At 38.8% G+C, this 25,058-nt stretch overlaps 1 protein-coding gene across 13 annotated transcripts in view; it reads right to left on the reverse strand.

Moving 5' to 3' along the window:
* Positions 1 to 25,058, reverse strand: part of ATE1 (arginyltransferase 1) — a 167,272-nt gene that overhangs the window by 130,700 nt on the left and 11,514 nt on the right. For 8 of the 13 annotated variants that reach the window (XM_025274004.3, XM_044935144.2, XM_044935149.2 and 5 more), the window contains exons 5-7: positions 23,304 to 23,549; positions 20,626 to 20,855; positions 18,478 to 18,606 (exon numbers count right to left, since the gene is read on the reverse strand). In XM_025274004.3, the coding sequence (XP_025129789.1) occupies positions 18,478 to 18,606; positions 20,626 to 20,855; positions 23,304 to 23,549 (605 nt within the window). Of the gene's footprint in view, positions 1 to 17,421; positions 17,551 to 18,477; positions 18,607 to 20,625; positions 20,856 to 23,303; positions 23,550 to 25,058 lie in introns of all 13 variants that reach the window. The other 5 variants (XM_025274003.3, XM_006063540.4, XM_044935141.2 and 2 more) reach the window with 3 other exon arrangements.

Consider the following 25,058-nt stretch of genomic DNA (forward strand, 5'->3'; position numbering starts at 1 on the left):
CATCCTACCCCAGGACCCTGTCACCTGCTTGTTTGTACTATTAAGTTAAGCACCAGCACAGAATATGAAAAAACTCTCACAAGAAGTGTGGAAGCAAGTTTAGAAGTGTGTTTAAGAGAAAAGGTATCTTAGCATTTCTTTAAAGTCAATGTTGGGACCAAAGTTTTATGTAGTAAGAGAAACCTTTATATATGTTGCTTTCTTAATCTATAAATTAAGTGTACAAAAATGCAACAAAATGGGAAAGCTTTAAAATCCCATTCTTCTTACAGTATACTAATGCATATATATGGAATTTAGAAAGAGGGTAACGACAACCCTGTATGTGAGACAGCAAAAGAGACACAGATGTATAGAACAGTCTTTTGGACTCTGTGGGAGAGGGAGGGGGGGATAATTTGGGAGAATGGCATTAAAACATGTATAATATCATATAAGAAACGAATCGCCAGTCCAGGTTTGATGTAGGATACAGGAAGCTTGGGGCTGATGCACTGGGATGACCCAGAGGGATGGTATGGGGAGGGAGGTGGGAGGGGGATTCAGGATGGGGAACACATGTACACCCGTGGCGGATGCATGTTGATGTATGGCAAAACCAACAGAATATTGTAAAGTAAAAAAAATAATAATAATAATTAAAAAAAAATTTTTTTTAATTCCATTCTTCTAAAAATAGTTGCCTAGGTATTGAATATAGGCATTTCCAGATTGGGAAAAGATATTTAGAATATACATGTACAGTCAGCCCTCCATACTCTCCCATCCACAGACACAATCAACCACAGATGGAATATATATATATATATATATTTTTAATTTCAGAGAGGTCCAAAAAGAGCACATAATATGTAAAAATCCAATAAGTTGTACATCTAAGATTTGTGCACCTCACTATCAGATCAGATCAGTCGCTCAGTTGTGTCCGACTCTTTGCAACCCCATGAATCACAGCACGCCAGGCCTCCCTGTCCATCACCAACTCCTGGAGTTCACTGAGACTCATGTCCATCGAGTCAGTGATGCCATCCAGCCATCTCATCCTATGTCGTCCCCTTCTCCTCCTGCCCCCAATCCCTCCCAGCATCAGAGTCTTTTCCAATGAGTCAACTCTTAAGCATGAGGTGGCCAAAGGACTGGAGTTTCAGCTTTAGCATCATTCCTTCCAAAGAAATCCCAGGGCTGATCTCCTTCAGAATGGACTGGTTGGATCTCCCTGCAGTCCAAGGGACTCTCAAGAGTCTTCTCCAACACCACAGTTCAAAAGCATCAATTCTTCGGCACTCAGCCTTCTTCACAGTCCAACTCTCGCATCCATACATGACCACAGGAAAAACTATAGCCTTGACTAGACGAACCTTTGTTGCCAAAGTAATGTCTCTGCTTTTGAACATGCTATCTAGGTTGGTCATAACCTTCCTTCCAAGGAGTAAGCGTCTTTTAATTTCATGGCTGCAGTGACTATATATAAACTTAAAAATTAACTTTAGGGTTTCCCTGGTGGTCCAATGGTTAAGAATCTGCCTTGCAATGCAGGGGACAGCGGTTTGATTTCTGGTCCAGGAGGATCCCACGTGCTGCAGGGCAACTAAGCCCATGCACCACAACTACAGAGCCTGTGCTCTGGAGCCCACGGGCCACAATTACTGAAGCCCACAGGCCCCAGAGCCTGTGCTCCACAATAAGAGAAGCCACCGCAGTGAAAAGCCCGCGCACCGCAGCTAGAGAGCAGTCCCCACTCATGGCAACTAGAGAAGCCCACAAGCAGCAACCAAGACCCAGTGTAGCCAAATCAATCAATCAATATTTTAAAAAACTATTTTTAAAAAAGGAAATAGTATTCAATTTCTCCTGGGGAATTTTTGTCAAAATCATTGAAATCACAGAATTTGACAGAAGAGGAATCTTGGCAGTTATCTAATCCAACTCCTTTAGTCTACACCTAGATAAACTGTGGTCCAGAAATGTTACATTATTTTACAGTCAGCAACAAAACTAGGGTTAGAACCTAGATGCTTTTTCCAACCCATGATTCCCTTTGTTATACCCATGACTAAAGAGCACTATTCATTAGAATTGACGAAGGAAGCAACAAAGCCCAGGGGTACCAAGTCTCAGTGCTATAAAACAACACTAAGATGTGGTGATATATAGGTGTTGAGGTAACAAGTCTACAACAAAACATAAACATTTTTATAATAATGAATATCAATCAATGAACAGCAAAAATGGGAGATTAGAAAAACAAAACCTTCAGAAGCGTCATAGACTAGATGGGAGATGCCCTACGCTGTTTTCCAGCCTCAGCAGTACCCCTGCTGTTCTGTGAACATGTCAGGCCTGAGATGTACCACCCAGAGATACACACAGGTGCACGCTCTTCATCCAGGGGTCTGCCAAGGAGCCCCCTTCTCAGAGCCTCTCCTGACATCCTCATATAATTATCCCCGTGTCTCACCTCCTCTTCCCTTTTCTCGTTAGTGCACATGATCCTGACACGGTACAGCATACTACTTGTTTATTCATCCTCCTCAGTTCAGTTCAGCCGCTCAGTCGTGTCTGACTCTTTGCGACCCCATGAACCGCAACACACCAGGCCTCCCTGTCCATCACCAACTCCCAGAGTCTACCCAAACCCATGTCCATCGAGTCAGTGACGCCATCCAACCATCTCATCCTCTGTCGTCCCCTTCTCCTCCCGCCCTCAATTTTTCCCAGCATCAAGGTCTTTTCAAGTGAGTCAGCTCTCCGCATCAGGTGGCCAAAGTATTGGGAGTTTCAGCTTCAAGATCAGTCCTTCCAATGAACACCCAGGACTGATTTCCTTTAGGATGGACTGGTTGGATCTCTTTGACCATAGCCTTAACCAGATGGACCTTTGTTGGCAAAGTAATGTCTCTGCTTTTTAATATGCTGTCTAGGTTGGTCATAACTTTCCTTCCAACCATCCTCCTCACTATCACATAATCTCCCCTAGGCAAAGAGCGTTTCTCTCCCATTCCCTGTGCTACATCCCTAGAGCCTAAAGTGACACCTGGCACACAGGAGGGACTCAGCAAATATTTGCGGCTTAACTGCCTAGATGCATTCATTCATTTGTAAATTGGATTAATGAATTCATAAACAAGTAAATGAATTTTCAACTCTTTTTGCCTATTATGTCTTCATGGCCACTGGCTACTTTGCAAAACTGGGTCATCTGCCCATGGTGAGATGCCACAGAGATGCAGTCATCAGTAACCTAAATTGGTATCAAGTGAAGAAACACCAGTGTGCTTTTCATCAGATCTCCCCAGGACCACCTATGTCCTCAATTTAACTCCTTTAATTTCCTGCAGAGAAACTTCCAATATTATTTCTGACGAGCAACTACTCAACAGATTACTGAGGACAAAACTAGGTATCACTTAAATGGCACTAAGTGGAAAAAAGGATTCAAATTGACCTTGAAAAATGGGTATCTTTCAAAAATCTGAATGACATGAATTAGGGATAGCAGAAAATACCACAAAACCTAGAAATAAAAATTAGCAAGAAAGCACAGCCAAAATAAAATTACTTTAAAAGCTCTCTGACCACAGCACTAAGAAACTGGATTTATTATCAGCAACTGAATTATTATTAAAAATACTTGACTATATTAACAACCATACTAATAATGGTTATAGGCACTACTTCACATACGTATCAGACCAACCAATTCCAAGCAAGATCAAATATCTCCACATCATGCCAGGTACATATACTGGATTGACCAAAAAGTTCATTTGGGTTTTTCAATAAGATGCTATGGAAAAACCTGAATGAATTTTTGGGGCAACCCCGTATTTCCAATACTCTTTAAATATTATTGCTATTTTAACATTTTAAACATTAATGCAAACTTCTGAAAAGAAGTCTTTAAAATACTGGTTAGTTAAAATGCACAGAGGACCATGTCTTATTCATCTATGCATCCCCAGGACCTACCACAGTGACTGGAACATGCTGGGAATCACACATTTATATATCTGGTTGAACAGAAGAATCACACTCCTCCACAGACCAGGAGCCACTCTAAGTGTGAAACTTTGAGCTATTTCTAGAATGACTGTCATGGAAAAGCCAGTGTATATGTTACTTTACAGACAATATTTATAGACCTAGACATATTCTGGATTTTTAAAATCACATATATAATGTATATATTTTACTTTTATAATTAACTACTGAGTGGAAGGAAATCAACTGCTTTTTAATCATGCAAGGAGTTAGCTAAGTTATTTGGCATATCAATGAATTTCCACAGCAAAAACACAAACTTTCCTTGTTTAGGCCAGCCAGTCCTCAATAGGTTGCATTGTTCACTTGTCAAGTCATTACCAGGAGGTCGTAAAACCAGAGGCTCCTCAGACTTAATGGAAAAAGCAGACCTGAAATACAAAAACTACAGACAAACGGCAACGTTGCTCCCAACAAGATGATCCCTTTCACGTGAGCTTTGCACACACTAAAATGTACTTAACTTTCTCAACACTCTCCCTCAGCTTTTACTTCGTACAAGACAACTGTCAAGAGCTTTGACATCATATGAATTTTCCTTTGGTTTCACATCACAGGTTTCAAGAACACATTTTCTTTCTTGTAGTTTTCCATTTGGCAACAGTGAGTTCTCTCTCCAGCTGTTTCTGAAAAATGGTCAACTCAGCTGCCCATTCATTCAATGAATGTTCTACTGGGCATCTACTCCATTCCTGGCACTCTGCGCTGTGCATTTCTTTTGACTCTGGCAAAGAATTTTTATAAATCAGTGTATGAACACAAATTATAGCATAGATTATGGTGGTCTAATAAAATATAGCTTATTTTTCAAAAGGAGGGATCTATTCGCAGAGTAAGCAAGAAGCTCCACCACCAGAGGCAAGGCACAGAAACATCCACAGTCCTTTATTTCCAGTTCTAAGTAAGGCAATTAAGAAATATACATATGAATCTTCATCAAATGATATATTTTAGAAGTTGCAGGTGGTATAATAGGATTTTAAAGAGTAAAATTACACGTTGATGAACCAAACTGAATGGTTTTGAGTATGACTACTTTTGTCTTTTGAAAGAACTAATTCTAATTTAATATTAAAATTTAAAACATATGCAATCTTTTAATTCAAACAAATCTAAGAATTAAAATGGAAGAACAAAACGAGGAAAACTATAATTTGCAAATGCTGGCTGGATGAACCAGAAGTATCACTTGTTTGCCCTTGAGCTCGGTGTCTCTGATGCTTCCAAATGGTTTGTCATCGTCCACAGCCCAGCAACTCGTTTAGCTGATGATTATCTAACCAAGCACCTTTACCCTGACTTAGTTCTCATGAGCCCCATGTGCTGTTCTCCCCATGCTCACAAACGAGGAACCTGAAGACTGGAAGCAGAGGAAGCAGAAACCTGCTCCAAGCAACACAGGTAGTAAGTGGGAAAGATGAGACTTAAGGCAAGTATCTGATCCGAGTCCACACTGTGACCTGTGATGCTCCTCAGACTACCTGTCATCGATACTCTCATCCAAAATGTCCAGAACGATAAACACACCAAGGCTATCTACTAGTACTGGTGTCATCTTCACACTGTTCAAGCCAGATCATTTATCACAGGGCACGTCTCTCCTCCTGCAGGTGGTTAATCAAGAATCAGAGTCCACTCGGTGCCACACGTTAAATTTGACACCAAACATCCCGCTCACAGTCTCATTCCTCAGCTTCCAGAAGACAGTATAAGTAGCTACATATTAAGTATAAACTATTATATTAAAGTATACCTCAACTAGAGATCAATTAGCAAACTACTCTTGAATTTCAGACATTCAAACCCCAGAAGAAAGCAAGAAAGGTTAAAATGAGGACTCAAAAAGGCATGCCCTAGTGCTTCTGTCCCAGCATGCAGAGGAAACCCTCCAGCTCCCTTTTCCATTTTCCCCTTGACTGTTAGTTAACTTTACTAACAATTAACTTGGTGATCCAGTTTCCAAGCCAGTAACTAAACCATCCTCTCTTCTCTTACACCTGTTCTGCCTTCCTTTAGTTCCCCGCTGCTGACCCACTGTGTAATTTGCTCATTAGTACAGCTGCTCTCAAATGACCACCTCTGAGCACTCCCTCCCACCCCAGGGTGTGAGCGCCACAGGAGCAAGGGATCACTGACCTGACTCGCTCACTCATTCGCTGACCAGAGCAAATGCCTCTCAGACACCACAAGGCACGCAGCATGTGCTCAATAAATATTTTTACAAACACATCAAGAAACCACAAATGAGGCAGGGCAAGAATGCCAAACTAGACAAACACCGCAAAAACCAAGTGCAAAAAGAGAAGGGAAACAGGATGAAATAGAGTAACTTTAGGGGAAAAAAAGCAGTTGGTGTGAGGGCATGTGGTACGTAGAAACGCTGTGATGGCAGAACGTGCCTGAGGACGTGAGTGCCACGGTCGCACGTCTTGCTCAGCGCTCTGGGACAGGAGGCAGAGAAGAGCACGACACATTTGGAAAAGACTCATTTCAAACGAGCAGAAGACATAAAAGCTTAACAATGAAAATGTTTCAATTGTCTGGAAATTTTGCTTTATGTTGAACAGCTCATTCACTGGTGTCGGTTATTTGAGGTTAATTGTTTCGGCCCACTTTTATGCTTTCACATGGCAACACCAAGATCTAGTGCAAAAAGCTCTTAAATTTGGAGACACTGCTCTGCCACTCACCACCTGTGTTACCCTGGACAAATTAATTCTCTAAGTAAGAGGAGTGAATCCATACCCTCTACACAACCATGAAGGTCCTTCCATCTCTAATGCTTTATGATGCTATGATTTTATGATCTGAGGCTATGATTTTATGATCTGAGGCTATGATTTTATGATCTGAGACGAGTTTTGGAAATTCTTGACCTAAAGGAAAAAATGTTCCCACCGCTGGTTTAACTCTACCCCTATGCGTCTTCCTCAGAATTAACAGGATGACATGGGGATAAAACCATGGCCTCTGCTCTAATTTAAGTAAATGATTTTAAAATTTTCATAATTTAACTATTATTAATAAAAAATGTTATGCAGCACACCTCAAGAGAGACTATGACACAAAACTGTCCTGACTTAGGGGCTGCTCACAGAACACGGCTTTTTTGACTAAATTGTACAAATGTTGCCCTCTACTTCAAGCCCTCTACTTTACTCAAAAAGTAGCCTGAAAAAATATCTTAAGATTTCAAAATGCTCACCCTTTGCCATCACTCAAATTCTATTGATTATGACAGTTAGGTATTTATACAACAGTATATATCTATCCTATACAAAATTGTCTGGTTTCTCCACATAACTGAAGGAAAATGTCAGTACAATACACTGAATAAGTTTCTAAACATAAGCTGTTGTTATTATTTTCATATACATAGAGTAAGGCTATTAAGGGAAAACAAGTCTGAAAAGCTTCTCTCTAGGTTAAGTTCTGGAAAATACTTACATCTTTAACGAGCAAAGAATCATTTGTAATTATCATGTTCAATGCCTCAATGCAAAGTAATTCTTATGGCAGAAGAAAAGCATTATCCATACTTCTTAAGCTGTAAACACACATCCCATGGGGACTGAGCCTGATGTTAAGAGCAAACCTGTTCTGTATTTAGAGCACCACCTGGTGGCTGGAGTGAGACAACAGTCTGGTATTCTCAATATACTATTGCTTCCTTTCAGTTCTCCACGGGATCAAGAGACCCATGGCAACCTTCTCTTTACCACACTTACTGTCTTATCATTTACGCCGGACTCTAAGACAACTCTCCCCAAAATAAATATCCCTCAGAAGTAGAGCTCTCCTGATGTGTGAGTCTCTCACAGTAAGTTCTCTGAACTAATTTTAGAAAACAGTGCTTTCTGAGAAAGCAGGATAGCATGAAATGACCTCAATCACTGTTAATTTTTAAAGTTATATGATTGCCTGATGGAATAAACAAACAAAAAAAGTATAGGAGGGAGGGGGGTTCGGGATGGGGAACACATGTATACCTGTGGCAGATTCATTTTGATATTTGGCAAAACTAATACAGTTATGTAAAGTTTAAAAATAAAATAAAATTAAAAGTAAAAAAAAAAAGTATTTATAGATAAAAGAGCATAATTTCAGGGACAACAAACAAAAGGTGGCAAGCGGAAATAAGGCTAAGTGCTGACAGTGTTGAAGCTGGGCAATGGGCACACGGGGTTCACTGTACTATTACCTCTACAAACGCCTGAAATTTTCCATTTTAAGGTTCTTTATAAAATTAAAGTAAAAATACATAATTCAGATTTATTTATTAATCCTACTGATGTCTTTCAAATAATATATGAACTTCTTTCCAAAAAATCTTAATCTAAAACTACTGTAAAAAACAAACTTAGTTCATCTTTTTCTTTTAAAAAAGCCTGTTTAAAGATTTCTTTAAAAAAACAATAAATGGTAATTAACACTGTCAATGTCATGGCTATCTACAAACAGAGTAACTGTCTGGTGTTATTCAGTTGTGTACGTGTGGCCTAGGAAAACATTTCCACTATCTTCATCCATAGATTCAAAGAGCACCGTGTTTCAAACAATCTGAACAGAAACCAAGATGATGGGCTCTGTGACCTATGCCAGAAAAGTGACTTTACTGTTGACAAAGACATCGAGCAAGTGATAAACCACTTTCATCTCCCACTATCGTATTTTCTTGTCACTAACTTGTGAATGTGTGACATAATAAGAGGGAAAATGAAAACATGGAACGGGTGACCATGAAGCCTGAGAACCTCCTCTGTTTAATTAGATAAGAGAACAGCACACTTATAGGAGGAAGTTCTCTGTAGTACAGACCTATGAAAGTGAAAATGAAAGTCGCTCAGTCCTGTCCGACTCTTTGCAAACCCCATGGACTATCCAGTCCACGGAATTCTCCAGGCCAGAATACTGGAGTGGGTAGCCTTTCCCTCCTCCAGGGGATCTTCCCAACCCACGGATTGAACCCGCATTGCAGGCAGATTCTTTACCAGCTGAGCCACAAGGGAAGCCCAGTATAGACCTGTAAAAGTGACTTATTGAAAGTAGGCAGGTGTCCACTGCAGATAACAAAGCCACAGAACAAGCAGTTCAAGAAAGATCATTGTGAACACATTGGAAGAAGAAGAAAGTCAGAGGAGTCACAACCCAAAGGCAGCATCTGCCCAGCCCCTCACCCCAACCAAGGAGTGGATGGCAATGAAGAGGGGGCAGATAACAATGGTGCCACCAGAGGGCCCTCCCTGCATGACACTGGATACGCCCAATATACTGCCACACAGTGACTTACGAGCAAATCACTCAAGCCAGGTTTACTTTCCATACTAAGCCCAAATATATTTCAGGCAATATACAAAGCTGGTTTATGTCACATGAGCAGAGAATCACAAGTTTGGTTTTGATACCTTTCGTTCCTCTTTGTATTCAGTTGTATATACAGTACCTCCAAATTCAAAATGAGAAGAAAAGTTGTTCTGTATCAAACTATCTAAGCACTAAATGATATGTATTTAAAAAAAAGGAGAGATAGGAATATATACTGCTCTTAAAATTTAAATTCCCTTTAATTCTATAATAATGCAACTATGATATGATATACACACATATAAACACAAAATCACATCACACGATTATCCTACAATGAGGACAGAAAGGGACACAGTGTAAGCCAACCTCTTGAGTGCAGACTTCTTATAGACCAGACAAGGTCTAATCTATTGATGCTTAAGAGTTTTATTAAGGAAATAACCTGAATTCACTCATTAAATTTAATACAGCAGATCCCTATTCTAATTGAGAAAAATGTTTAGTCATTAAAGACATTCTTAGAAATATTATTTTTAAACCTCATCATTAAAAATATTCCTACTTAGGACAACAGTCCTGTCGACTTCATGATCCCTTAGAATCAGATCAGATCAGTCACTCAGTCATGTCCGACTCTTTGCGACCCCATGAATCACAGCACGCCAAGCCTCCCTGTCCATTACCAACTCCCAGAGTTCACTGAGACTCATGTCCATCGAGTCAGTGATGCCATCCAGCCATCTCATCCTCTGTCGTCCCCTTCTCCTCCTGCCCCCAATCCCTCCCAGCATCAGAGTCTTTTCCAATGAGTCAACTCTTCGCATGAGGTGGCCAAAGGACTGGAGTTTCAGCTTTAGCATCATTCCTTCCAAAGAAATCCCAGGGCTGATCTCCTTCAGAATGGACTGGTTGGATCTCCTTGCAGTCCAAGGGACTCTCAAAAGTCTTCTCCAACACCACAGTTCAAAAGCATCAATTCTTCGGCGCTCAGCCTTCTTCACAGTCCAACTCTCACATCCATACATGACCACAGGAAAAACCAAAGCCTTGACTAGACGAACCTTTGTTGCTTCTGCTTAATTCTTTCCACTTTTCTGTTTCCATCAGCATCAGTCTCTCACCTGTTTCATTAAACTATATAAAGTATAAATACAAAATTCTTTATATACGTTTCAGCTTATAATCACAGAGGTCATCCAAAATAAGACACTTCTTCCTAACACCCTTTCCATACTCTATAAACTAACTAAGGATACAAAAAAAAAAGAAAGAAAAATCCACAAAGTCTGAGACCAACTCGTTTGGGAGTGCTATGGAGAAAGACATTCTCATACTCTGGAGTAAAGACAGTACAACCATGGAGGGAATTTGGCAATAACTAGCAAAATTCTATGAGCTCTTGTCCTTTGATGCACTAGGTCAGATCAAGCAAAAAGTACACCTCCACCCGAAGGCACAATGACAAAAGTATACTATCTAAAACAGCAGAAGATTAGAAACAAGTCCCATGTCCATTAACTAGGGATTGCTTGACTAAACTACAGTACATCCAATCAAGAAAAAAAAAAAAAAAGCATGATTCAACACACAAAAAGAGATAAAGCAAACACAGAAAACTAACCCATGTTGAATCTAGATGACGGAAAAAAGGTAGTCAGTATACTATTCTCTCAATTTCCCTTTGTCTAAAAGTCCATAATAAAATCTGGAAAACAATTCAGCCAATGCCTCAGAATTGTAATGCGACTACTGGAGCTATGGCTACAGCCTGTTCTTCACACAGTTTAGAAGAGCTGAGATCTACTGGCACTTAATACTATTAGATAATGGTATTATCTATAACATCAATAAAATTTTAGCTAAAAATCCCATATTTGTATCCTATGGAATTACTTGTATTTTGAAAAATAAAGATTCTTAAATGCTGGCTTTATATTGTATTATACAAAAGAGAGGTCACAAATTACTCTTGCTTTATTTTATCTAGATAGTATTATTTTCTGAAAATCTGATATCTACCTGAATGACTGAAAACAGTAATGGAAACAAACATACAGAATCATTTATGAAGTCTCATACAATCTCACCCTCTGCAATTATGTGCTACTTTTCTAAAGATGTTACTAAAAAGAACTAACTTGCTATTCTGGATATCAAAGCAATCTGTATTTATTTATATCCTCATCAAATCTCTCAGAAAATAACTTACTTCTTGGGGTGCCTAAGTGATTTTATTTTACAGTTATCAACAGAGTTAAAAATGGATTTTCTGCATTGATATGGTTGCTTAAAGTTCCCAAGTTAGTATGCTGACTGATATTTACTTCAAATGTTTTAGAACAACAAAAGCAAAAATGTATTTTCTTGAACATAATTAAATTAGTTTGGCCCATTATATGGACAAAACCACAAAACAGAGAGCTGCTGCCTGGAGCCAGGAAAGCAGGTCAGATCATTTGAACTTTCCAGACGAGAACTTTTCTGGCTTTTCTTTCTGTCTCTGAGCACTGGAACACTAGCTGGTTACTCACATAGAAAACGGTAGCCAAGTACAAGGAACGCTCTTACTCCATGACAAGAATGCCACACCTGGAGACTGAGAAGCAGAGCAGCATGTCCACATCAGTTTCTCTAGGCAGCCAGCACCACAGAGAGCTGACTCTCTGTGAGCAAGGATTTGCCAAGTGAAGGAAGAATTTCTAGGATAAAAAGCCAGCAAGTAAAGGAGTGACCTGAAGCAGTGACCATCTCCCTACACAGAACTACCATCAGGGCAGCTCACAGGTCTTAAAATTCCCTCTTCATGAGCCCCAAGTTTAATAATCTACCTAAAAAAGATCAGACCTAGGACCAAGCTCCTGACCAGTGCCCTGTTCATAAAGCAGAAAGGAACTGTCCCTGCTCGCAGCTCCAAAGCATGGACACAAGGGGGCGCAGGAGGGCCATAAGAACAAAGACAAACACAATCTCTCTCTCTCCCCCCCTCCCTCCCCCTCCCCCTCCCTCCTCTCTATCCTCTCTCTCTCTCTCTCTCTCTCTCTCTCTCACTATCTCTCAAGCTAAACTGTAGGCCAGCTGGTTTATCAGAAAGAAAGTGGAAAAGAGACAGTGAAGAAGAGCCCTGACTGCTCAGCAGGTAAAAAATCCACCTGCAACACAGGAGACACAGGTTCAATCTTTGGGTTGGAAGACGCCCTGGAGAAGGGAAACAACAACCCACTCCAGTATTCTTGCCTGAAAAATCCCATGGACAGAGGTGTCTGGTGGGCTATAGTCCAAAGGGTTGCAAAGAGTCGGACACGGCTTGAGCAACTAAGCATGGGGTCAGGAAAAAACCTCAAAGACTGGCTTCAAGAACTGAAGCTGCAAAGGCAACTAAATTTAATAAATCAAACTACAGAGCAATTTATGCTCCAGGGCACTGTTGAAAATACAGCAACCAGTCAGCAAATGGTGGAGCCTAAGACCTAGATGTGAAGCAACAAACACTTTAACCGAGAGATCAGGGAAAGAGACGAAGAGAACACTACTAAAACCATTGTCGTTGTGGGGTGACAGTGCAATGCCCAAGGCTGAGACTTCAGGGAGTATCATCAGAGGCTTCTCGAATACAAATGCATATTCTCCTTTCTCCTCTGATTTTAAAACCAAATGCATCAAACGATATGTATATAATTGCACTGTTGGGACAGTAACATATAGAAAAGTAAAATATTTGACAACATCATAAAGAAGGTGGATGGAAACAAAGGTGAACTACTGTAAGAAAATTACGTTAGATGGTAACTCGAATACACAGGAATAGATGAACAGAACCAGAAATGAAGTTAAGGTTAATTTTAACAAATCATAAATAAATACTTGTTCCTATTTCTCCTCTCAGCTTTATAAAAGACATAAAGTCATATAAGGTAATAACTAAACAACATATATTGAGATCACAACATATATAAATTATAAATAGCACACAAAGTGGGAGGAGGGACTGCAGCTCAACAACAATAGCACTTTATTCCTCACTGGACTCAAGCTGGCATAAATCTGAAGTCACTCCTGTAAGTCAATAGGTGTATGGTAAGCCTAGAGAAGCTACTAAGAGAACATCTCAAAAATACATAGTGAAAAAATTAGAGGAACTGAAATCCTACACTAGAAAATATTCGTTTAGTGCAAAAGAAAACAGTAAAGAAATAAAAGAAGAAAGACATGAAACATAAAACAAAACTGAAATGAAGACGTAAATCCAACTCCATCATTAACAACATTAAATATGGATTAAGCACTTCAGCTAAGTGGAAGAGACTGCTCTCCCTCCAAATTAAAACAAACAAAAAAACAAGACCCAAATACACAGTGACTAAAAGAGACATACTTGAAACTCAAAGACACAAACAGACTGACAATAAAATAGTATAGATATATCAAGCAAACAGGAACCACAAGATGGAATGGCTATACCAATATCAAACAAAATGGATTTTAAAATAAAAAATCCTACTAAAGATATAGATAATCCACAGAATGGGAGATATTTTCTAATCTTTTAAAAATATTTTATTACTTTAAAATATCTAATATTTTTCTAATATTTTTTTAAATGGGCAAAATATGTAAGCAGACATTTACTCAAAGAAAATATATAAACTGCCCCAAAAAGCATGTGAAAAGATGCTCAATATCATTAGCCATCGGTGGTGGCCATTTAGTCGCTAAGTCATGTCTGACTCTTGTGATCCCACAGACTGTAGCCTGCCAAGGTCCTCTGTCCATGGGATTCTCCAGGCAAGAATACTGAAGTGGGATGCCATTTCCTCTGCAAATCAAAACCTCAATGAAGGGACTTCCCTAGTGGTCCAGTGCTTAAGACCCTGCACTTCCAACACAGGGGGTTCAGGTTCAATTCCTAGTTGGGGAATGTGCTGAGGTGCAGCCAAAAAAATAAACACACCTTCAATGAGATACCACTTCACACCAACTCGGATGACCAAGAATTTAAAAAGGGTAGCACTTTGAAAAACAGTATGGCAGCAGTTCCTCAAAAGGTAAACACAGAGTTTTTATTTATTTATTTATATTTCTTTGTTCCTATGACCTAGCAATTCCACTCCTAGGTATATACCCAAGAGAAATGAAAACATATGCCTATTAATACATAAAAACCTGTCCATGAATATCCATAGCAAAGCTTTCTATATAAGCCCCAAATGAAAACAACCCAAATGCCCATCAATGAATGAACAGAGAAACAGAATCTGGTATATCCATACAACGAAATATTATTCAGCCACAAATGGAATGAACTACTGACACATGCTACAACATGGATGAAGCTTGCAAACATGCTAAGCGAAAGAAGCCAGTCAACAAGAGACCAGTATGATACAATTTCATCTACCTGAATCGTCCGGATTAAATAAATCCAGGAACAGAAACTGGAATATGGTCGCCTAGAGCTGGGATGTCCGAAGGATAATGAGGAGTGACCACTCTGGGGATGAGGTTTCTTTTCTGGATGATGAAAACCTGGTGTTAGTGATAATGGTTGCATGACTCTTAATATACTAAAAACCATTCAGTCATATACTTTAAATGGGTAAATTGTATAGTATGTGAATTATACAACCAAGGTCCATAGAGTCAAAGCACGATTTTTCCAGTAGTCATGTACAGATATGAGAGCTGGACCATAAAGAAGACTGAGTGCTGAAGAACTGATGCTTTATAACTGTGGTGCTGGAGAAGACACTTGAGAGTCCCCTGGACAGCAAGGAGATCAAACCAATCAATCCTAAAGGAAATCAACCCTGACTATCCATTGAAAGGACTGAGGCTGAAGCTGAAGCTCCAATAACTGAGCTACCTGATGCAAAGAACCAACTCACTGGAAAAGATCCCAACACTGAGAAAGATTGAGGACAGGAGAAGGGGATGACAGAGGATGACAAGATTAGATGGCATCATCGACTCAATGGACATGAGTTTGAGCAAACCCCAATGAGACAATGAAGGACAGGGAAGTCTGGTGTGCTGCAGTCCATTGGGTCGCAGAGTCAGACACAACTTAAGTGACCAAACAACAACAAAACTGTTATAAAGAAATAAAAGCACAGCACAGTCTCGACTTACGAAATGCTATCTCATGTTACTTCAGAGACATGACAAACTGACCCATATAAAAAACAGTATCATTTCAAATATTTCTGAAAACTCCATATGAATTCAGTTAGATGCAAGATAAATAAAACAGGATGAATGAAGTTAAAAATTTTATCAAAGCCAAATATACTCACTTGTATGAAATCAAAGCACTAAACAGTCACAAACTTTCCACCAGTATGAATTTTCTCTAAGTATATGATCCTACAAAATGAATCATTAAGGCAAACCTACGAAAGACTGAAGGCAGGAGGAGAAGGAGACGACAGAGGATGAGACGGTTGGATGTATCACCAACTTGATGGACATTGAGTTTGAGCGAGCTCCGGAGTTGGTGATGGACAGGGAAGCCTGGCGTGCTGCAGATCCATGGGGTCGTAAAGAGTCGGACAGGACTGAGCAACTGAACTGAACTGATTTGGTTATAATAAAGAAATCCACTATGTATTTCAATGTAAACACAAAATCAAATCACGTATTCAGAGTCCCGTACTGCTGATGGTAGTGAATGTAAATGTAAGCTATTTAAAAAAAACTCAAACCTTAAGCCTAAATACAACACTGCCCTAGAGCCTGCCTGGATGTTAAGTGGCACTCATCTTTTTGGACTTGGCTCAGATGTCACTTCCTTCAGAAAACCCTCCCTCACTCCAGTCTCACACTAAGGTGGCTTTCCTTACTAATCCATCAGCTAACTCGAATGGCATTGGAACTGCTTACGCATCTGTTTCCCCAATGGAATGGACTCCATAGAGGCCTGAAGCCCAAAATTGGAGTAGGGGTTGGGGGGAGCATTCGAAGTTTAGCAGGAACACATCAGACGTGTTCTGGCCCAACTATCCATACCTGGGAAGCAGGCAGGCACAAGACCAGAATCTCAAGAGTAGTAGGAAAGAGTAATGTGCAGAAAGGAATAAAGACCTCCTGAGAATATCAAAGGAGACCTGGCAGAATCTGTTATCTATAAATGCTACCACGCACTGCTGCAGGTCTCAACAGGGAATTTGTGGGAGCATTTCTCAAATCGGAATGTGCATGTGAAATCACCTGGAGACCTAGTTCACAATGCGGACTCTGATTCAGTAGGTCTGAAGGGAAACCTGAGATTCTGTGTTCCCAGTGACACTGATGCTGTTGGTCCACAGACTACACTTTAGCTAGAAAGGCTCTGGGAGACCCAGAGTCAGCTTTCTCACAGGGAATATGCAGCATTACCTCCTGCCCTATCAACCATCTTTTTTAAGCTAACACATTCTGTGTCATTAAAAAGACACAAAAATCAAAACTTCAATCCTTCTGCATCTGTTGGCATCTTTCTTCCAAGACATCACCGTCCAACTTTGAAAAGTAAGCAATCTCTTACTCATCTACATATCTGCAACTGGAAAACACAGGCCCTCGATAAAGGCTTGTCAAACAATGCTCTATACAACCTCAACCCTGGGTGATGGACGGGGAAGCCTGGCATGCTGCAGTCCGTGGGGTCACAAAGAGTCGGACACGACTGAGCGACTGAACTGAACCTCAACGTATTCAGTTTTTTCCACGTGCTTCTTGTTAAACTATATTTGTTCACTGATTCATCTTTCCTGTTCATCTTTTCCGCCTCCCCGTGGGCTGTGGCACACAGCCTGGCACGCACAGTGCATCCAGTGACGTCGGCTGACAGCCCAACGACTGATCTGTAAACACGTGACACTCGGGCTCCTGGAGAGAACACTGAGTAAGAACACATCCTTTTTTTCTGAGGGATTTAAAATGATCACATGTATGACTCGTTTTCACAAAAGTTCAGGAGTACACCCTGCAAGGACCATCAGCTCCATGTAACAGATAAGAAAATGGCACGAGAAGGTTATGCAGTATGCTCCTTCACAGACAACCTCATCATAGGAAAAAACGTTTAGTGAACGGTACCTCGGTCTTCCCACATTCATCGGGCGGATCCTGGTGTATGGCCATTTGATACTTGACATACAAAGAAAATGACTGGCTGAAGGACGACTTGAACTCTGGGTCCTCAAAGGAGACAGGTACTAACCTCACCTTCAGAGCAAGGAAAATACAAGCAATGCTATTGAAACATCTCTAACTGATGACATGCTTCTGAAGGTGAGGCTAGAGTAAGATCTCCGCAAATCCACTGCAAAGCTCAGCACTGGCATTGTTTATAAAATGAGTAAACCTTGGAACAGGCTGACGACCACAGAGCCTGATGCATGAACTTTACACCAATATTTATGAAAAATTTAAACTCACAAGGGCTGGGACAATTTCTTTTATTTGGTTTAATTTTTCCCTTTACCCATGTAATTCTCTGCGTATAGCAGAGTCAATACTGTTGCTCATGGTAACTGACACTAGCTGTCACTTCTACTTATATTAAGGGCTTTTTCCCCTTCCAGATTTTTCTTGGGTAATTTGATTAATAAATTATAAATCAAGGACTTCATATGAGAACTTCAATTAAAACATGCTACTATCCATTCTAGTCCTACTCAGTTGTATACGGCCTGTACATCAATAAAGAGTAATTTAGCTATTAGGAACTCTCTCTACTCACGACTTCTACATGGAGATAAAGCATGTTAACTGTGCTGGGCAAAGTATGGCTACCATAAAAACCGGGATTTTTTTTTAAACTTTCTTTTCCCAATAAATATTTTAATTTAGAGATCTGTTTTTCACTGAGTCTTAAGTAAATGCATCTAAACACAGTGATTTTTAAATAGAGATACTTCATTTTATGTGCTACTTTCCACATTGAAATTATACATAAAAGGCACTTAACATGGCCTGCGGTAAAATCTGCACTTTCAGAATGTCCATTATTCCACAGTCCTAGCTCTTTGCAGATATACTGCAAATTGAACATAAATAAAATGCACTGCACATAAACCAAGAATTCACACAGTGATATCAAATAGAGGGGAAGTTTCATTTGTTCAGAAACATTACACTTGCCCTGCTGACCTGGCTCACAGTTGGTTTATCGGGCGGGTCCCTGTGAACAACCATCTGGTAACGTTTATAGACCTGGTAAGACTCCTGAAATGTGGCTTTGAACTGTGAACTTGGTGGAGATGATCTCACCACCCTCACCTTCAGAAGGAGGTAAAAAACAATGTTCATTAATTCATTTATTTATTCCATGGAATATGCATTAACAGTTACTCCCACCCTCAAAGACCCAAAAGTTTCAATACAAATATTAAAGCAGAAACATGTAACAGCAATATTTTAACTCTAAAGATCAACTGTTAATAAATAGAGAAAAATGCTATTTCTCCAAATTACAGACTCATTAACAGAGTCTATATATATATATCTCTCTCATTAAAGGCAGAGGCTCCTGTCCAAACTCTAAGACTAAGCTCTTTGACTGAATTAGGTAAGACTGCCTCAGCTATAAAACAACAGATTAGTTCTGGCATTCAAAAGACAAACACAAACAAATACTCTTTAATATTAGCTGTACACAACTTACCTTTAGTAAAACAATTCAAAAGACTGAAAATCTGAATATATTTTTTGGACACTCATTCATACATTATTAACTCTAAACTTACAACTTTTTAATGTAAGTATAAAAGACAACTTTCAAAAACTGTTCCTATTCCATAGCATACTTTAAAAAGACTCTAAAGTCAGGTTCCCTGTACACAAATCTCAAAGTTATCATTTTAGTCAAGTGAATAAATTAACCTCTCAGTGCCTTAGTTTCCTCATATGTAAAATGAGGATGCATAACACGTGGTAACTGTACATAGTAACGGATGGCATTTCTTTAATCTTATTCACTAACCAGTTAAAATATGTTAGCAAAACAGAATAGTAAAATACAAAATCAAATGTAATATAATAGAAAGGCCTAACCGGAAACTTCTTGTTTGTGCCATGAGGAGTTGTTCTCATGAAAGAGTGACACCTAATGGATAACAAAAATCCATCCATTCTGGATATCATATTAAAAGAATAAAAGCTTATAACACAAGGAGCTTTATGACAACCTACAGGGTGGGAGGGAGGCTCAAGAGGTTGGGGACACACATGTACTTTTGGCTGATTCACACTAGCGTATGGCAGAAACCAATACAACACTGTAAAGCAATTATCCTCCAATTAATTAAAAACTAAAAGCTGCCCACTGAAGAAGTGTTGTATTGGGTGAAACCTGCTGCCCTGAACACATTACTAATAAAGCTAAAAGACTCTTCATCAAGTATTTCAAGTGGTAAGTTCCATTCTTTTTACAATCTGGGAAAGAGAAAGTTAATACCAAAATAGAGCAGCCAAGGAATTATAATAATCAAAATTGTCAAAACTTATGTCTAAGAATATATACCATCCTAAGGTTTAAACTGCAGCAAAATGTAAAATTTTAACATCAAGTTTTCAGTGATAAGTGATATTCTTAAATGATATTAAGCTATCAATTCAAAGGCTGACCAGTTACTAACCAAGTAGGAGAACATAACGAAATCATTATGGCAAATGTTATAGAAAAAAATTTTATAAACATATCAAACTAATACTGAAAAACCTAGACTTAACCTAGAATGTAAATCGACTTGGGAAAAATAAGAGGAATACTCTAAAACTATTCATATTATGTCTAAACTGTCAAAAAAAAATAAACTGTCTAAATTCAGACATATTTATATTTATAATATGTCTAAACTGCTGGCTTGCATAGGTAATACCATTTGTTCCCTTGATCAAGACCAGAATATCAAAATCATTGAAACAGTGATTTGCCTACTGTGATCTATTTCTTTCACTACCTAAACCAAAACTGCCAAAAATGAAATTTTAAATAAGTTATTTAAAAATTTTTCACTCTAATGAATAAATTTCAATTAAGGTGTACAAAAAGCCAGAGTACCTCAAATAATAACAACACTAAAACTGGAATTTTCACAACTTTAGTAGCCACCTTTTAAACCTTAAGAAAAAAAAGTTTTCCTCAAGAGGCAACTAACTTAGTAAATATTAAGTGCCACTCCATCCCAGTTCACTTTAATTTCCCATTATATAAACAGTAAAACATCAACTGTATAATCCTCAAGTGAAAAGCAAGAAGGTAATCAACAAAAACAAAAAAAAAGTCCTCCAAGGTACCTCTAACTTGTGTGATGCATTCTCTGGTAAAGATTCAAAAATTAAATCTTCAAGCGACTTGGGTTGGTTGGATTTAGTCTTTGGCGGGAGCAAAGATGAGGGCTGACATTGAGCCTGGAAGCCCTCGCGTTCTCCAGCTGGGTTCTGCTGCATGAGTTTTAACCTTTTCCTTTCTTTCCTGATTTCCTTTGCTTTTCGACATGGAGGCTTACTCAAATCTGCGCCTCTGCCTAAAAAGGAATTTTAAAACAGTAGATCAATCACATTTGGCTCCAGAAATATTTTTCAAAAATCTCAAAGCTTCTACAGAATCAGTCCAAAGAGTTCCAATTGTTAAGTTAGCTTTGAGTGGAGGTCTCAGAGGTTTCATGGTGTAGACCTCTAAGTCGATCTTTAAATTTATCTTAGAAGAAAAGCCCCTTATTTTAATTTAAAAGAGCAAATATCAAGCTGACAACCCTTTAAAATATAAAAAATGTTTACTATTAAAAACTACAAAATTGAGTCAATACCCTTTAATCTAGGAAGCTATTTTCAAGGAATCTATTCCAAGAAAATCATAAGAGATAAAGGCTAAGAGTGAACACAAATGAAAACTTCAAAATAATCAAGATGCCAAGTTACAGAACAACTGCATAATTTTTAAAATAAGCAATGGAATATCAAACAGCCGTTTTAATTGCTTTAGAAATTTTAGGGGTTCTGTCATTATTCACTATTAAAACATTATATATTATACAATTAAATACTTAGGAAAAAATCTGAAATATACCACCACATTAACAACCATTTTAACTGTTAAAAATGTTTAACAGTTTAAAAATAAAGAAAGGATTTTCCCTTTTTCTTGTAGTGTTCTCTTTTCTCCCAATTTTCTAACATTACACATAATTTTTTAATTTTTAAAAACTATTAATAAAGAAAAATGGTTTATAAAAATTTAGGATTCTGAAACACAGTATTTACAAATCATAAAAAAGTCAATTTTATACAGAAGAAAATTAAGACCAAGAGTGTTAAGAGACAGTCAGAGACCAAGATCTGGTCAAAAGAAACTAGTTTAATGAGAAAATAGTGATAATGAGACCAAATTACAACTTCATTAACTCAACTAAAAACAAAATGTACCTTTAAAAAAATGACTTTTTAATAAACCAGTAACAAAAAACTAACTCTATAATTAGCCATCACTCTGCTGCCTTAGAAAATTCATTTACTTTGGCCAGAGAAATGTGTCATTTCTCAAATTTATATGCCAACCATATCCCAATAAAACTAGAAGAAAAAAAAAGACGACTGCCATCATAAGTCAATAATGTTTCAAATGAGGGTAGGCTCCATAGAAATCCATTATAATATTCAGTCTACATTTGCCTCTGAAATTCTCCAAAATGAAGGTTTTTCAAATTATGTAAGCAATTATTATAATAAACAATAAAAATAGTAAACAATCTGACCCTAATGACCAAGAGAGTGAGAGTTGAAAGAAATTATCTAAATCATTCAAAACACTGTACTGGACCATTCTTATTAGGATGAAATCTCAGACCAGCAATTTAAATGCCATGAAACCTTAAAAAAACAAAAAAAATCAATAAAAATGCAGAGTTTACTGTGTTTTAACACATATAACTTATAATTCAAACAAAAAACTAAAATAATACTAAAAAATCTCTCCCTTGGATTATTTTGTACAAGAACAAACTCAAGAACTGAAGTATAGTAACTATACAAATTGACATTTAATGAAATTTTTTCAAAGAGTCATATATACACACACACACATATATATAATAAACCCATTTAATGCTGGATAAATTTTCCAAGCCTAATTCTTTTATAAGTGGTAATACAGAAAGAAGTCTCACCTTATTAAAGGTGAAATTAAATATCAAAATGTGGAATTATTTTTCTTGGCTGCACAGCTTGCACAATCTCAGTTCCCTGACCAGGGACTGGACCCAGGCCACGGCAGTGAAAGCCTGGAATCCTAACCACTAGGCCACCAGGGAACTACATGGAAATTTTTGTTAATTTGGAAAATTTTAAACTAAAATTAATTATGATTACATAAAGAAATCTAGTGGGCTTCCCTGATGGCTCAGATGATAAAGAATCTGCCTGCAGGGAGACCCGTGTTCGATCCCTAGGTCAGGAAGATCCTGTGGAGAAGGAAATGGCAACCCCCTCTAGTATTCTTGGCTGGAGAATCCCATGAACAGAGGCTATAGTCCACGGGGTAACTAAGAGTTGGGCACAACTGAGCAACTAACACACACAAAGAAATCTAATGGCAAATTTGAAGAATTTCACAATGTCTATATTTCAGACATAGTATCTACTGTGTCTCAGTTAACACTAAAAATAAAAATGTTTAACACCCTACCTTCTCACAGACAAAAGTTTGATTCTCAAACCTCGAGGGCCTTAAGGTAGTAAAAAGAAATGGAACTCTTAAAATGTCTGTGTTAGGGGATGATAAGGCTATTATTTTAGGTTTTTTAAACAATTTGTTCATCTAAATTCAGGTAATAATAAGGTGTACAAAACAGGGGTCCATGTTACAGATTTCATGAGTGTTTCACTTTTTTAGCTCACGAGAGGGCTCAGGGATGATGATGTCTCAAGCACAAAGACAATCTTGGCTTTAATGTGGCCTGATGACAAACTTCCACTACCTGGCTGAGGAGCTGTATGCACTTTAACTGAACACGACGGTTCACCAGAGCCCAGCTTCTCTTCCATATCTTGTGAATGGGTTATTTCATTAGACTCTTCCCTCTTTGCTTTCTTCTTCTCTTCACTCTCTAAGCTCTTTTTGAGGTCATCATTGAGGGTTTTAAGGTCACAGTGTATATCCAATTTATTTATTAACCCAAAGTCACTGGAAACAGCATCCTCCATGGTGGGCTCCATGGGCTCATCTACAAATCAAAGAGAAATCACAGTCCATCAGCCAGGCCATCTGACACAACCAAGAGACATGTACGGCAAACGTGCCCTCTTCTCTCCAATGTGGCAGAGACTACTGAGTGTTCACCAAGTCCATTCTCCCATCTTGCGGAGTCAGGGCTGTGATGGAGACAGTGGGGCCCTGGAAAAGGAACGCCCCAGTCCCTTCACAAGTTGTAACTGAGCTCCCACCAGTGGGACAGAACCAAACTGACAGGTTCAATTTTGCTCATTGTTTTAAAGGAAATCGGTGACCCTGAACTTATACCCTTTCTCTTCCCCGATAGCTAGATTAGTAAAAACCAGAGTGACCTCAGAAATCACTTGAAGAGAGACCCAGAATGGGCGGGGGGGGGGGGAGGGCGGCAGGCTGCAGGCCAATCTGGAAAACCTGCCCTGGACTGTGATGCAAGGACAGAAACAGATTTCTATTAATTTTTAGTCATTGCATTTTGGTGTCTCCTCGTTACAGTTATTTAGTTTTATCCTAATGAATACATCACTCTTATGAATTAAGTTGCAGACATAAATAATTCAAAAGCCTACAAGTCAATAAAAAAACAAATATAAAAGCTACATAAAAGGACAAGTAATCCTCAACTTACAAATGGACAGTATCCTCAAAACATATCTGAATATTAATCTTTGAAACTCAGAACGTGATTCCTACTGACAACACCAAGCAGAGATACAGCAAAATTCTGATGTTTTCAGTATGACCTGGAGTCTTCTGGCCTCTTTGTTGCCCCCAGCTCTGCCAAGTTTGCTCCAAGTTGTCCTGAATCCTGCTCTGTTAAGGGCAGTGCATGAGGGCAAAGAACATACCTGTTTAGCTGGCCACTGTATCTCCAGTGCTTAAAAGAGGGACTGGGACATTGTAAGCATTCAAAACATACTTGGGGGATGAATTAACAAGCTAATGCTGGGGTGGGAGGCTCCCAGGGTAGGCCATTTCTTATGGCAGAAATGAGAAAGAGCTATAAGGATGGGCAGCATTCCCAATTCTTACGGTCATGTGTTAGGGAGTACCTATGGGAAAACGCTAAAATAAAAAAGAAAGAACAGCAAAACACTGAAAAAACTGAAAAAGCAAAGAAACCCAAGTTAATTAAATGTTACTAGGCAATTTGAGGAAATACACCCAAATTCAAAATTCATAAGGAAAAAAAAATAAAGCTTCAGGCAATATAAGAATTCTTATTATCAGGGGTTCCCTGATAGCTCAGTTGGTAAAGAATCCGCCTGCAATGCAGGATACCCTGGGTCGATTCCTGGGTTGGGAAGATCCTCTGGAGAAGGGATAGGCTACCTACTCCAGTATTCTTGGGCTTCCCCTGTGGCTCAGCTGATAAAGAATCCACCTCCAATGCGGAAGACCTGGGTTCAATCCCTGGGTTGGGAAGATCCCCTGGAGAAGAGAAAGGCTACCCACTCCAGTATTCTGGCCTGGAGAATGCCATGGCTATATAGTCCACTGGGTC

The sequence above is a fragment of the Bubalus bubalis genome, chromosome 23, assembly GCF_019923935.1.
Source record: "Bubalus bubalis isolate 160015118507 breed Murrah chromosome 23, NDDB_SH_1, whole genome shotgun sequence".
Classification (NCBI taxonomy): Eukaryota; Metazoa; Chordata; class Mammalia; order Artiodactyla; family Bovidae; genus Bubalus; species Bubalus bubalis.